Below are 12,416 nucleotides of genomic sequence, written 5' to 3' on the forward strand. Positions count from 1 at the left end.
CTACAGAAAGTCCATGTTCACAAATTTCAATTTTTTTTACCACTCTGCGTGTTAAACATTATGTTCCTCGAGACCGCAGACCATGTTTCATGTTAAAATATTGAAACGCAAATGAAGGATTTTGGCAAATCCCCTGACATCCAAAACTAACCAAAATGTGATATTTTGACAAGCTGTTTTTGACGATTAAACAGTGTTTCAGAGTTTGGGAAAACGAACATTTTACACAGGAAAAAAGCAAAGAAAAAAAGTCCAAAAAAGGAGAGAGAACTTTTAGCGGAAGCGTTTCTAAGAATTCCGATTCTCGCATCATGTGACCATCATCATGTGATCATTCTAACGTCTCCAAGACCGTTCCAAATGCCCGCGGTCCAATGGGTCTGGGTCAGACCATCTCTGCAGCCTGTTTGGTTGACGCATTATCTGTGATATAATCTCTGGGCGGCGCGCCGTACATGCTCATTGTACAAAGCATTCCCTTTTGCCATCATTCATGTCTCCGACGCGTCGCTATTGCGCTTGTTCAATTTACGAGTTTCATGTTTTTGCTAATCTTTCAGCCGTGTATCTCCTGACCGCTCGGAGAATGACAGCTCCTAAATTGGTCTAAACATTCCCGCTATCCGCGGTAAATATATTCGATAGATCCGTCAATGCTGCAGTCGACATGGTACTTTTATTAAATTTGGCCGATAATCAGAAGTCATCTCGCCAGGAACACAATGATACATCGTCGCTGTCTGTACAAAAACATTTCCTTCCAGTTTAGGGACAGAAATCGATTTAAAATTCTATATTTTACGCTTCTCAATGTTTACTTTACTAAAGGCAACAGAAGCCTAAAATTTACACTAAAATTACATTTTTAAATTACCTAAAACTAATTTATTTCTCGTGCACAGCGTTAATGATGGGGTTGAGTTTATACTGGCTTTTTTGAAGATATAAATTAAAACAGAAATCGGCTAATAATTCATGTATTTAAAACACTGGATTTTTCCGACTAGAATACAATTATTAATTAAGCATTTTTTAAAATCTAATTTATTTAATTTACACAATCAGCATATAATGTAAAGCACTGGTTTAGAGGTTCTTCACTTATTCCTGAAAGTTCCGAGTCCAGACATCCCTCCCTCTATGATTAGAACACGCAGGGTTAACAAACCTCCGTTACGGAAGTCTTATCATCTGTAGGCACATCAACATTTCATGTAAGAACCCTGAAAAAAAGATGATGACGAAAAAACTTACGTCTTAATTTCCGTTATTTGATATAAATAAAGTTGCGTCTGTCTGAGTAAAAACATTTCAGATCAGAACACTGTCAGCCAATGGGAAAGGGGATACACGATCTTCATTAATCTGATTGGCTACATGGGGTTCTAATGTTCTACTGTCCATGTTCCGACCCAGCAGCCGTTTGGGCTCCAGTAATTCTTCAAACAAACCAGACAAAAATAGGGATTTTTACTAGAAAAATAAAAATGATCAGATTGTGTTGAAACAGAAATCTACTGTTTTTTTAGCTTGAATGAATTCATCTTTCACTTTGGGTAGAAATCCTTAAATATAAGGCGTTTGATACACTGAATACACAATTCAGATTGAACAGATGAGGTCATGGAAGATTCCCGGAGGAATTTCAATGGATCGGGATAGATTTTCCAATTTGTAGCAAGTAGAAGTTCAGCCAATGATTGAGAATCCATTCCCTCCGGTGAGTTTTGATGACTTCATGGAGTCGTAAGGAATTCGTCTGTCGTTGCAGGGGAACTTGTCCAATGTATTAAGACAAAATATTAAGCATATTTGGTTGCGATGAGACGACATTAAGCATTCTCGCCATTTCGTCCAGAATTCGTGATTTTTAGCTTTTATGCTACATTGCATTTCTACTTAAAACAGAATTTTCATTTTGTAAAATGGACACATTGTAATAACTGCGTGATTTCCGTGCGGGAACGCTTGGCATTCTCAGAGTAAGGTCGGTACCTGGTGTTTCATAGATAGAGAGTGAAGTCATGCATGAAATTACCTGGAATCACTGTTGTTACATCGCCACGAAAAATACTAAAATCCAACAATGCAGGGTTTTTTTTTAATTTTTTTTTAAAATGAGTCTTACAAATTTTTCTCTGTGTTCAAAAAGGGCCGATTTGGCCATTTTTTGGGGGGGGGGGGGGGTGGAATTGATCATTTAAGTCTCTCTCTGATACCCCAAAGAGGGTCCAATTCTTTTATGAGCTGCCATGGTCTGCAGACAGGTCGAAGGTCTTTCCAATAAACCGGTCTCGCGAGTTCTGTCTTTTCTACTAAATGGATAACAAACGTCTTTGGACTCTTTGGGTTGGCGAATTGTCAACACAACGACCACGGTTCCCATTACTTTTCCTGTGAAACATTACAACCGAATCCTGCCATCATAAGTGAGCCGGCCCAAGTCCGACCGGCCCTGTTTGAAGAATCTTGGACCTGCCCAGGGGGGTAATTTCTTCCCTGCCCTCTGGGTCAGCCCATCCCTGCCCTTGGACCATTGGAGTTACTTAGTGAAGTAGAGCAGGAGAAATGTCTGTTATGTCCATGTCGATGTATAACCCTTGTGGAGTCCTCATGGTCCCCCATATATCTTCTTCGTATTTCTGACCCCACAAGCCAGTTAACGATGGACCCTAGAAATGTTTACAAGTAAAATAGCGTTTATGGCCATGGTTGATATAAAGTAACATTGACAGATTTCCTCACCTCGTAATTCACAGAAAGCGTTCTGTTTTGTAACAGATTAACTTCTGGCTTTTTTCAGATCCGGAAATAGTAAACGGGATTTATTGGTCTGAATCATTAAATAAGGTGTTTGTCGACAACTTTGACCGGGACCCTTCTCTGATTTGGCAATATTTTGGAAGCGCAAAGGGGTTTTTTCGACAGTATCCAGGTAAGAAAAGAAAATATAATGCAAGCGTTCCGAGGTGCGATCGCCTTAAATTATACAATCTCTGGACAAAAAAAAAATACATAAAATTAAATGGAAAGATTTCTATTTGGTTTATCCAACAACATGCGCAACCCACGTGCCGTGAAATATTCAGATTCTCACTGAGCTCGTTGGTTATTTACCAAGAATTCTTTTCTTTAGTTTAATCTTTTTAGGGAAATGTTTGCCTAATAATCTTCATTAAAAGGGCTTCATAAAAGGGCTTTTTAAAGAAATTTAACAAATATAGGTTTTCAACCTCAAAGGAAATTAAGATTTAATTTAAGCATTTAATTTCCCCCAAACGTTTTTCTGTTACTCTTCTGAATGCTGTGAGATATCAGGTGCTGCTTTTAGGTGGAATAAATGTCCATTTTTTCCCAGGTCTGCTAAAAAAAACAGCTATTATCTATCAAAATTTATAGTTTTATTTTTAATTTGATTTTTTTTCCTCCCTCACCAATTACAAATATATTACGATAATATTAAAAATGTATTTTTTTTCATTCTACATGGATTTTTGTTGAGATTTATTAGGAAAACACGATGGCCTTGTTGGTTGTTTTTTTTTTCTTCTCTTTAGCATAACAAAAAAATTAAAATTCTCCTTTTTTTTGTTTGTAGGAATTAAATGGGAGCCGGATGAGAACGGGGTCATCGCGTTTGACTGCAGGAACCGTAAATGGTGGGTAACGCAGTCAACAAGTGATAATTCCAAGAAAAAAAAAAAAAGATAAAAATGTAAAGTCAAGGAAAGCTTCACAGATTTCTATTGAATTCAGGTACATTCAGGCAGCCACTTCTCCAAAAGACGTGGTTATTCTGGTTGACGTCAGCGGCAGCATGAAAGGACTGCGCCTGACAATCGCCAAGCAAACGGTGTCGTCTATTTTAGACACGCTGGGGGATGATGACTTCTTCAACATAATTGCTGTAAGTAACCCTTGTTTCTTCGCTTTCCTTCTTTTATGTGACCAGGCCCCCTCTAGAGACCCCCGAGGCCGCCCGTACTTCAGATTCACTTATTTCTGTCTTCAATCGATTTTAATTTAACAAAACGCGTCCAACTCGGCAGATCTTCAAAAAAAAGTCCAGCTAACGAGATCCGCGGCTATTTCAGGACATCTTCAGGTTTTTTCTTTCTTCCGGTAGTGGTATACAGCATTTGTACTTGAAATGTGACATGTTTGATCAATTTTGCTTGTTTTGAGCAAAAACCTTCCTAAAAATACTCTTTTTTTAACATAACTTTGCTTGTCATGTAAAGGTTGATCGTTACTGAATTTTGTTCATCAATATTTATTGGTCTCTTTTAAATAAAATACAGATTAATAACATATTAATGAGAAATGTTGCTAAAATTCACCCAAAAAATCACGTTAAGAAAAATCATAATTTTTACTCGCTGATTTGCATCCCTACAGGCCTCGTGTCCTAGCGCATGGGGAAGGCCAGAACAAATATAGGCCGGAAAATGTTATTTTTCCCATTTTATTACTTTCTTTCCTCGCTACAAACTATTTAGAACAAATACAAGCGTCCAATAGAAATCATGAACGCGAAGTGCACTGTAACGCAGAGTTAGATCCCGTATCTTGGTTATTAATCTTTAATTACTCGATGCGTAATTACTAGACGCTTTTTATTACCCAGACCTAATTACGATGATCTTTTCATTTGTGCTAAATTTTATTATTCTTTAACTAAACAGATAATCGGGACGCGCATGACGATTTTCTTAAAGTTATACAAATTAGTGATCTGAGTAATTACGGCATTTAAATAATAATAATTAGGATAATTATTATTATTACCCTCAAACTGATTCTTTTTAAATGAATGAATATATTTTTTTTTAATTTCAAACCCAGATTGAAAGAAGTTTTCTACTTGTGTCAGGCAAATGAATGAAATTTACTAAAACTCAGGGTTTTTTCTGAAAAAAATGTCGAGGTTGACTTTTCATGAGAAACGCTTTATAGACGCAGAGGACCTTTTAACTCCGTATCACGGACTTGAGGACTTTGCCAACCCCTACGTCAACGAGGCCAAAAAACCAGACAACGCTACAGTAGATGTGTAGATTTTGTGTTAACATGTTGTATGTTTCTATGTTGTGTTCTACTTGGTCCATGGGTGATCATTTAAAACGGAACGGCGATGAATTCATACATAAAATGATTTTCACGGCGCGCAGGTTGGGTTTATTGATAGATTTTTTGGCCCGCTGTTGATTTCTTTTTTCTTTCCGTTTTCGTTCAATCTTAAAGTAAAATGTGGAGTCCTCCTTATGTTGATGGATTCCCTTTATTATGCCTAAAAAGCTCTCGTCAGCTGAGATCCATTATCTGGAAGGAGATTCGCAGACGATACAATCTATCCTTCCCAGTGAAAAACACAAGAAATGTCATTTTCAGAGAAATTGTATCCACTTGAAATAAAATCCATCTGAGCTGAGAATGCGGAGATTTAACATAGAAACAATTTCACGGCAGATAAGAGCCGCTTGGCGGCTGCTGGAAGACCTCAAACCTTACTTGGTCCTTGTCTTAGGTTTAGGAGAGCCTTCTGTCTCTCTTACGCGGACTTTCGTTCCGTTACCGGCTGAACCTCTCCCTCTGCTGCTGGAAGGAATTATCTGAACGCTTATAAATATCCCCCAGGAAAAAAAACGCTAAGAAATATAAAGCTATTTGGTTATTTGAGGCTGAAAATGGGCTTTTGTATTAGCGCCTAAGATTTAGCCAACAGTCCATGACCCTCAAGGCCTTCGCAACAAAGTTATTCTCGCACCAAGGCGAAGCCATGCATTAAATTGGTGGCTTTATTATCGACGAACCAAGAACTCCAGAGTAGGAAAGGTTTTTTTATGATGTCAAAACTAAAACATTAAACATAGAAAAGTCTTTAGTAAAAAGTCATGTAATGGGCAGGTTGTCCAGTAATGCGCCCCCCCCGTTTCCAAACATGTCCTCCGTATGGGATCTTTTGATCAGAACACGGCAATTATGTATCATCGCGGATCTTTAATCCACGGACTTCCGTAGACTCTTGATGTCTTTCCTCTAAAAAAAAAACCCCAATTGTTTTGTTGTTTTTGAAAATGCATAGAGTTTTTATTGAAAATTCTCAGAAAGTAGACATTTATTTTTATCGCGTTTATTAATATTCTGCATTTTTCCGCCCTTCACAGTATAACGAGGAGCTGCAGTACGTAGAGCCGTGCCTGAACCGGACGCTGGTACAAGCCGACAGAAACAACAAGGAGGTAAGAAGCCAATCTCTGGGAGGAGGGGGGGATGCCCCCGGGGTATTTACGTGAAGGTTCTGCACTCCTGAACACATTGTTGGATTTATCAGCTGAAAATGTTTTTACCCCCAAATCTACCGACATTATAAACGGGACTCTGTTATTTAACTTTAACGCTACGATAATTAGAGAAGTGAGAGTGAAAAATAAGAGTGAAAAAGCTCCCTAAACAGCCAACATTTTTACACTTCTGGTCCCACGTGCTGAAAAAGGTAAGGAAATGGGAATTTTTCTTCGTAAAATGCTTGGCCAGACATTGGGAGTGCGAGGAACCAGCGAGGTGGCCATCAATTCCAAAAAATGTCCGTATCTAAGAACAGCAGATTCATTCATTTCCATGTTACAGAGATTGTTGGAGAATGAATGGATCTCTCTTCTTTTTACTTGAATTTTCTTCCTTTGAGGGATTCGCCGGCTGTTTAAATGAAAAATAACCCAAAAGCGTTTCTAAATTCTGACGGTTTTGCGGCTGGTGCTAATTGGCTGATCGGGAGTTTGAGGTTTGCGAGCGTAAAATAAATGTGAGATCCGAGTATATGAAGATTCATCTCATAAACGATCACTTTTATCAGATGCAAATAGCTTTTGTCTCCCCATGGAGGTATTTACAAACACAACCTGCTGACATCATCATGCACGTGATGACCTCATAAAATATCGCAAACATCACAGCATCTCTTGGTCTATACGTTTCTTACTTTTTAGATAAATATAAAACAAATATAAAACTTCATTATTTAGCCTGAAGATCAAACAAACGACCAAGAATTATCCTTCCACCCCCCCGTTCAAAATATCATTTAGGTCACATTTTTCCAGCTCTATAAATGTTCTTTTCTCCTTTCATGAGACGTCTGTCAGCCGGTTGATATCGGCAGGTCCTAAGCTTTAATGTATGCGTACGCGAGCTGTCATCTCCCCCTCTCTCACAGAACATTCTGTTAGCGCTTTGCGAGAGACGCGTTGGATTTTCTTTGAAAGCCCGTAACAGAGGTTTATGTCATATAATATTTGCAGGAACACCTGAATAGCTTTCATCATCGTTTAATACAGACCATTGTCCCCCGCATCTGATACACCTCCCGATACCATTCAAACTCACAGCTGTGAAAAGTGTTTTCATGAACAGCCAAATTTTCTAATGGTTCCATTTTTACGACCGGTTACCCGCAGGACGCGATAGAAACGGCGACAATATAGCTTCTCTTCGGAAGAGGAGTTTTACATTAGATTCATGCGGCTGGACGCGGAATATGTAAAAAGGGATTTCATTTTATCGGGAAAAAAACAAACGATTCAAAGAACAACAATGTGAGACATAAAACAGACGAGCGACGGCCGCCAACGGTATCGAAAAAGGAAAACATTGAATTAATTCCGCCCCGTGTTTACAATCACTTCCCGGTATCGGGCTCCTTGTCAGGCCCCTCAACCGAACGCTAGAATTTATTAAAGCCCATAGCGTGTAAAATCTAGTTTGGATAAAATGTTTTATATAAAAAAAAAAAAAGGAATAGAAATGAAGAAGCGGGCTGGATGGGATACGCCGCGCGAGATACGAGCGAGGACATGTAACAAAGCGCTCCGATACCCACCAACTGAAAGCAACGTCACCGCGGATAAAGACGCCGGCACAAATGCCGCTTCTTTTTATATCAAACAATACCCCGGAAATGATAATCCGGCAGGTGAACTTTGTTATTATGCTGCATCTGTGTGTCTGATAAACATCGTATTCATGGCTGCTGGGCGGATGATCCGTCCGCTTTCCTACGGCTTATAAATGTTCTGGCTGCCCAGGGGAATCTGTGTCTGAAGATAATAATTATCCTCGGGGTCAAACTCATACCTGGGAACGTTCTAGATAAGCTTTAAAATATTAACCCTTTGTTATCCTATATTAGAATTCCATGTTAAAGTCACCGAATTTTGCCCCCAACCTTAAAGATGCTCTTATTTGAGTCACCTCGATTCAAGTAGGGATATCAGCCATAACATACTGGCAGTAAAAGCACCAACTATCACAGTATCTCATGTATCATAGAACTGGAAACAGCCAGCTTTGGACTGCGTGACCCTGGGGTTTTGCCCCTTCAGCCCTAAAACCATGAGATTGAGGTAAAATCACATTCTGGTTCCTTTAACCCATCGGGGGCTCCGTGTTTTTGCCCCTTCATACATTTGAGTCACCCCGCGGGCGACAGCTCAGTCTCCGTTATTTCGCGGTCACACATGGCGGCTCTGTCTCCGTATCCGAGGAATAAATGTTGCCGTTATATCTTCTAATTCTTCACTTCTGCATCTCTGGGTTAGAGAAATGTCATCTCGGTTAAACGGCTCAACGTATTTACGCCTGGAGACTTTATTTGGATAAACGAAGCGTTTGCTTACCTTTCGGCTATTGTTGAGTATCGAGCTGGGTGAACTGCGTTTAGCGGGTCAGCACAAACATTAATACGGTCTCATAGCTCCGGAGACGCGCCTGCCTACGGAAGACGATGCTAACGCTCTCTGTTTGCTGTCTACAAACCCCCCAATTAATATGGTGCTGAAACCCTATAAATACCTCATAACTGCACATTTAATACAAAAAATACAAATTTATAGGAAATTGAAAATAATAAATATTGAAAATAATAAATATTTCCCAAAATTGCCTGGTTTATGCAGAAAATACCAAGCTGGAGTCAAATTGCAGAAACAAGCAAATTTGGGTAAAAACCTTGGCCCCGCATTCTAAAATAGGTGGGAGTTTCAGCTTTCTGCCCCATGAGAACTTTTACAGGGAAAATGCTATTTGTAGCCAGAATCTCGTGGTCACTGATGTCACGGATGTCATGATGTCACTGATCACGAAAACGGCTTCAAACGCGTCGGTGCGCCCTCAGCAATTTGTTGTGAAAACGTCTAAAAGTTCTTAAATTGACCGTTTTCTGCCCGTTTCAGCATTTCAGGGAGCACTTGGACAAGCTGTCCGCAAAGGGGATCGGGATGCTGGACATGGCGTTGAGCGAGGCTTTCGACCTACTCAGCGAGGTAAGGATCTCTAAATGCGAATTCCCCATTTCTTACGTTTTTCATGTCATTTCGCTGCCACGACGTTTCTCTCAAGCCCAGTCCTAAGAAAGCCTCTTCTGGTCGATGGATCCAAAATCATTTTTTTCTACCTAAAGCTTTTTATTTTTAATCTATTTGGACCTTTTCTCATATATTCTGTTGCAGAATGATGTCACTCTCCCTCCTCCAGCCATTTTTTTTTAGCATGGTGGAAGGATTATTAATATTAGCAGCTTCTCAGCTTCGGATGTCAAAATAATCCCCGTTCTCCGGAGATGTTGACACTTTCTGTGCCTCGAGAAGGGCGGTTAATCAACAATTGAATTTGGATCAGTGCCATTATGTGTAATTATGTGTTTTTTTGCGATTGTAATGTTTCCCCGCGCGCATGCTGACACTAATTTATTCCGAAGACAGCTATAAATACACAGCCTTTTCAGCAGAGTCTACCCAAGCCCTCCTCGAGGCTCCGTCCTTCCAGACCTCCTCTGGGTGGCAGTTACTGTACCCTGTGACATGCGCAGTAATCACGTTAGCGGTGATTATAATCTCAATCTCTTTTTTTTTCAGCCAATTAAAGTTTGTGACATTTCAAAGTCCGCCGATCACCGCCAAATGCTTTAAATGTCAGGGTGCGCCGCGCTCGCTCCGCGCTCGCTCGCTGGGTAACTGCTGAATTCGTTTCATTCTCTTTCCGTGTGAAATAAATTGTCATCGTTGGCATGGAACAAAAAAAAAAAAAATCCTCTGTACTTCCCAAAAGTATTTGATAAACGTAAATCTGTGAATAATGAGGCGATTAGTCTGGCTGTCGGAATTCATTATTTGGAGGAAAAATAAAGAGGTTTTGAAGGTAAATAAAATAATAAAATAAGATGGAAAAAATGTCGAGTGAGGACGATGGGAGAGAACGGCTGAGTGAGGACGATGGGAGAGAACGGCTGAGTGAGGACGATGGGAGAGAACGGCTGAGAGTTAAGTTTTCAGAAGAATGGATTTAGTTTGGTAAATATGTTTTCAGTTGCTGAAAATATTATTTATAACACCCCCCCCCGAAAAGGCTGAATGTCATCCGTGATGGTGGAGGGTCCTGGAAAAATAATGAGCGTAACGAGAATTACCCCCAGCATTTGCAGAAATATAGAAAATTTATGCAGTTTCCCAAAAAAGATTCCAGCAGTCGGGAGACTTTTTGATGCCTTTGGAAGTCGTATTGCGATTTACGGACCGTCGCCGGGGGTTACGATGCAGATTTGGGTTGGATATCGATATATTGCGCTTTATGGATGTTTCGTGTTAGTTTAGTCGCTAATAGGATTATTTTCTCCTTTCAGTTTAATCATACAGGGGAGGGAAGCATTTGCAGCCAGGCTATAATGCTCATCGCAGATGGCGCTGTCGATACATACGACACCATATTCGCCAAATACAACTGGCCGGATCGAAAGGTGAGTAAAGCCGCTCATAAAGCCAGGTTTGAGGAATGTTTCTAGGGTTCCACTCCGACCCTTTGACCGCAATGAAGCGCCCACCGAGCACAGCGTGGCCCCTGGGCTTTCTGATGAAGGGGAATCAGGACGTTTCTGGTAAGGGCCACCGAATGCCGGTTCCAATGTTTTCTTTGTGACGAACAGTGGGGGACGCAATGTGTTAATCTCCACTCTGGTATACAATGGGTTAAAGACCGCATGGCACTTTATCTAATGTAGAAGACCCTAAACTACCAAACTAATTCTCAATACAGAGAGACCGGTAAAGCACTGGATACTGAAATAAGACTGCGTGAATGAGATGATTGGGTGTCGGACGGGTCGGGATTTGTGTTATGGACGCGGATGAAGCTTTTGGAAAGGATTTCTCTGCGTGGTGGAAAAGAATAAACAAGGGAAACAAAGTTCTAAGTTTAGAACTCTCATGAAGTCCGACGGAATGTTTCTGCTCATTGTTCAGTGTTTAGAACTTTGCACCGCGGTTGTCCAACGAAACCCATTTGCTTCTGGAAAGTCTCTCCAGTACAGCGGTGATGAGATAAACGTCCTTCGCCCGCCAAACATGTTTATTTCCTTCAATTTGTTTGTAATTATCTGCAACAATGCGGGCTTTTTAAGTCCTTTCTCTACGTTGAAACCAGTCTATGATCTGTGTTTCCAGAGATGAAACCTCGTCTTTAAGTGATGTAATTGCTGAGATGTTTGATGTCCCGGGTCGCTGATGTCATCCTTAACACAGAGAGGGAAAGAAAGACACATTTTGGGTTTTGTGTGCAGCTTGATTAAAGAACATCAAAAGGAGCAGAGAGGATAATTGGCGAAACGCGACAAAAGGCAGGCAAACTATTGTCTCTGATCTTCGATTTGTTTCCTTTTCTTAACAAAAGTACAAGAAGCTGGTAAAGGATTTCAAACGCTTCCGGGGAAGAGTAACAAAAAAATGTAACAAATTAACAATGAGGTTTTCAGCTCACAAATTGAATAGTTTAACCGGAAAAGTAACAAAAAAACCCAAGACACCAACAAATCTGTGATGGGTTCTCCAAAGTTCTCATGCTGGCCGCAAATGGTGGTCACCATGCGCCAACTTCTGACCACCCACCACCCATCATAACTACCGACCAGGCTCTTCCTAACATTCTCCATCGATTTATCTTTATATCTGATGTCGCAGGAGTCATATATTAAATATATTGGTCGCGCATAAAAAAAATCCCGATAATTTCCAGAATATTTCATTTTTGTGCCGCTGAGGCCGACGCGCTCGGGGTTTTTTGTACAGATGCCAAATGTTTTTTTATTTCTAAAATATATAAAATAAATAATTAAATGAGACATTTCCGAATCCCTTTGTAGCGCGCTCTGCCGGAACGGGACATATTTCATTTCATAAAAAGACGTTTAGGAGACGAAAGCATTTTGTTATCCAGCATGAGAAAAATATTAATCCAAATGAAACCGAACGTCCTTTCTGTCTCCAACCGCTGGGAAGAAATGGCTGCGACGGCTTATTAAAGGGTCTTATTCTGTAAATACGATCATTTATAAAGCGTGTGTATAGCGCTTCCCTCCGAATGTAACCCAA

The 12,416-nt window shown here is 40.2% G+C and overlaps 1 protein-coding gene across 1 annotated transcript in view; it reads left to right on the forward strand.

Annotated features, from left to right (window-relative positions):
• Positions 1-12,416, forward strand: part of CACNA2D3 (calcium voltage-gated channel auxiliary subunit alpha2delta 3) — a 197,770-nt gene that overhangs the window by 72,081 nt on the left and 113,273 nt on the right. The window contains exons 7-12 of the mRNA XM_053470058.1: positions 2,804-2,935; positions 3,599-3,659; positions 3,757-3,907; positions 6,168-6,242; positions 9,231-9,320; positions 10,676-10,789. Coding sequence (XP_053326033.1) covers positions 2,804-2,935; positions 3,599-3,659; positions 3,757-3,907; positions 6,168-6,242; positions 9,231-9,320; positions 10,676-10,789 — 623 coding nt within the window. The remainder of the gene's footprint in view (positions 1-2,803; positions 2,936-3,598; positions 3,660-3,756; positions 3,908-6,167; positions 6,243-9,230; positions 9,321-10,675; positions 10,790-12,416) is intronic.

The sequence above is a fragment of the Spea bombifrons genome, chromosome 6, assembly GCF_027358695.1.
Source record: "Spea bombifrons isolate aSpeBom1 chromosome 6, aSpeBom1.2.pri, whole genome shotgun sequence".
NCBI lineage: Eukaryota > Metazoa > Chordata > Amphibia > Anura > Pelobatidae > Spea > Spea bombifrons.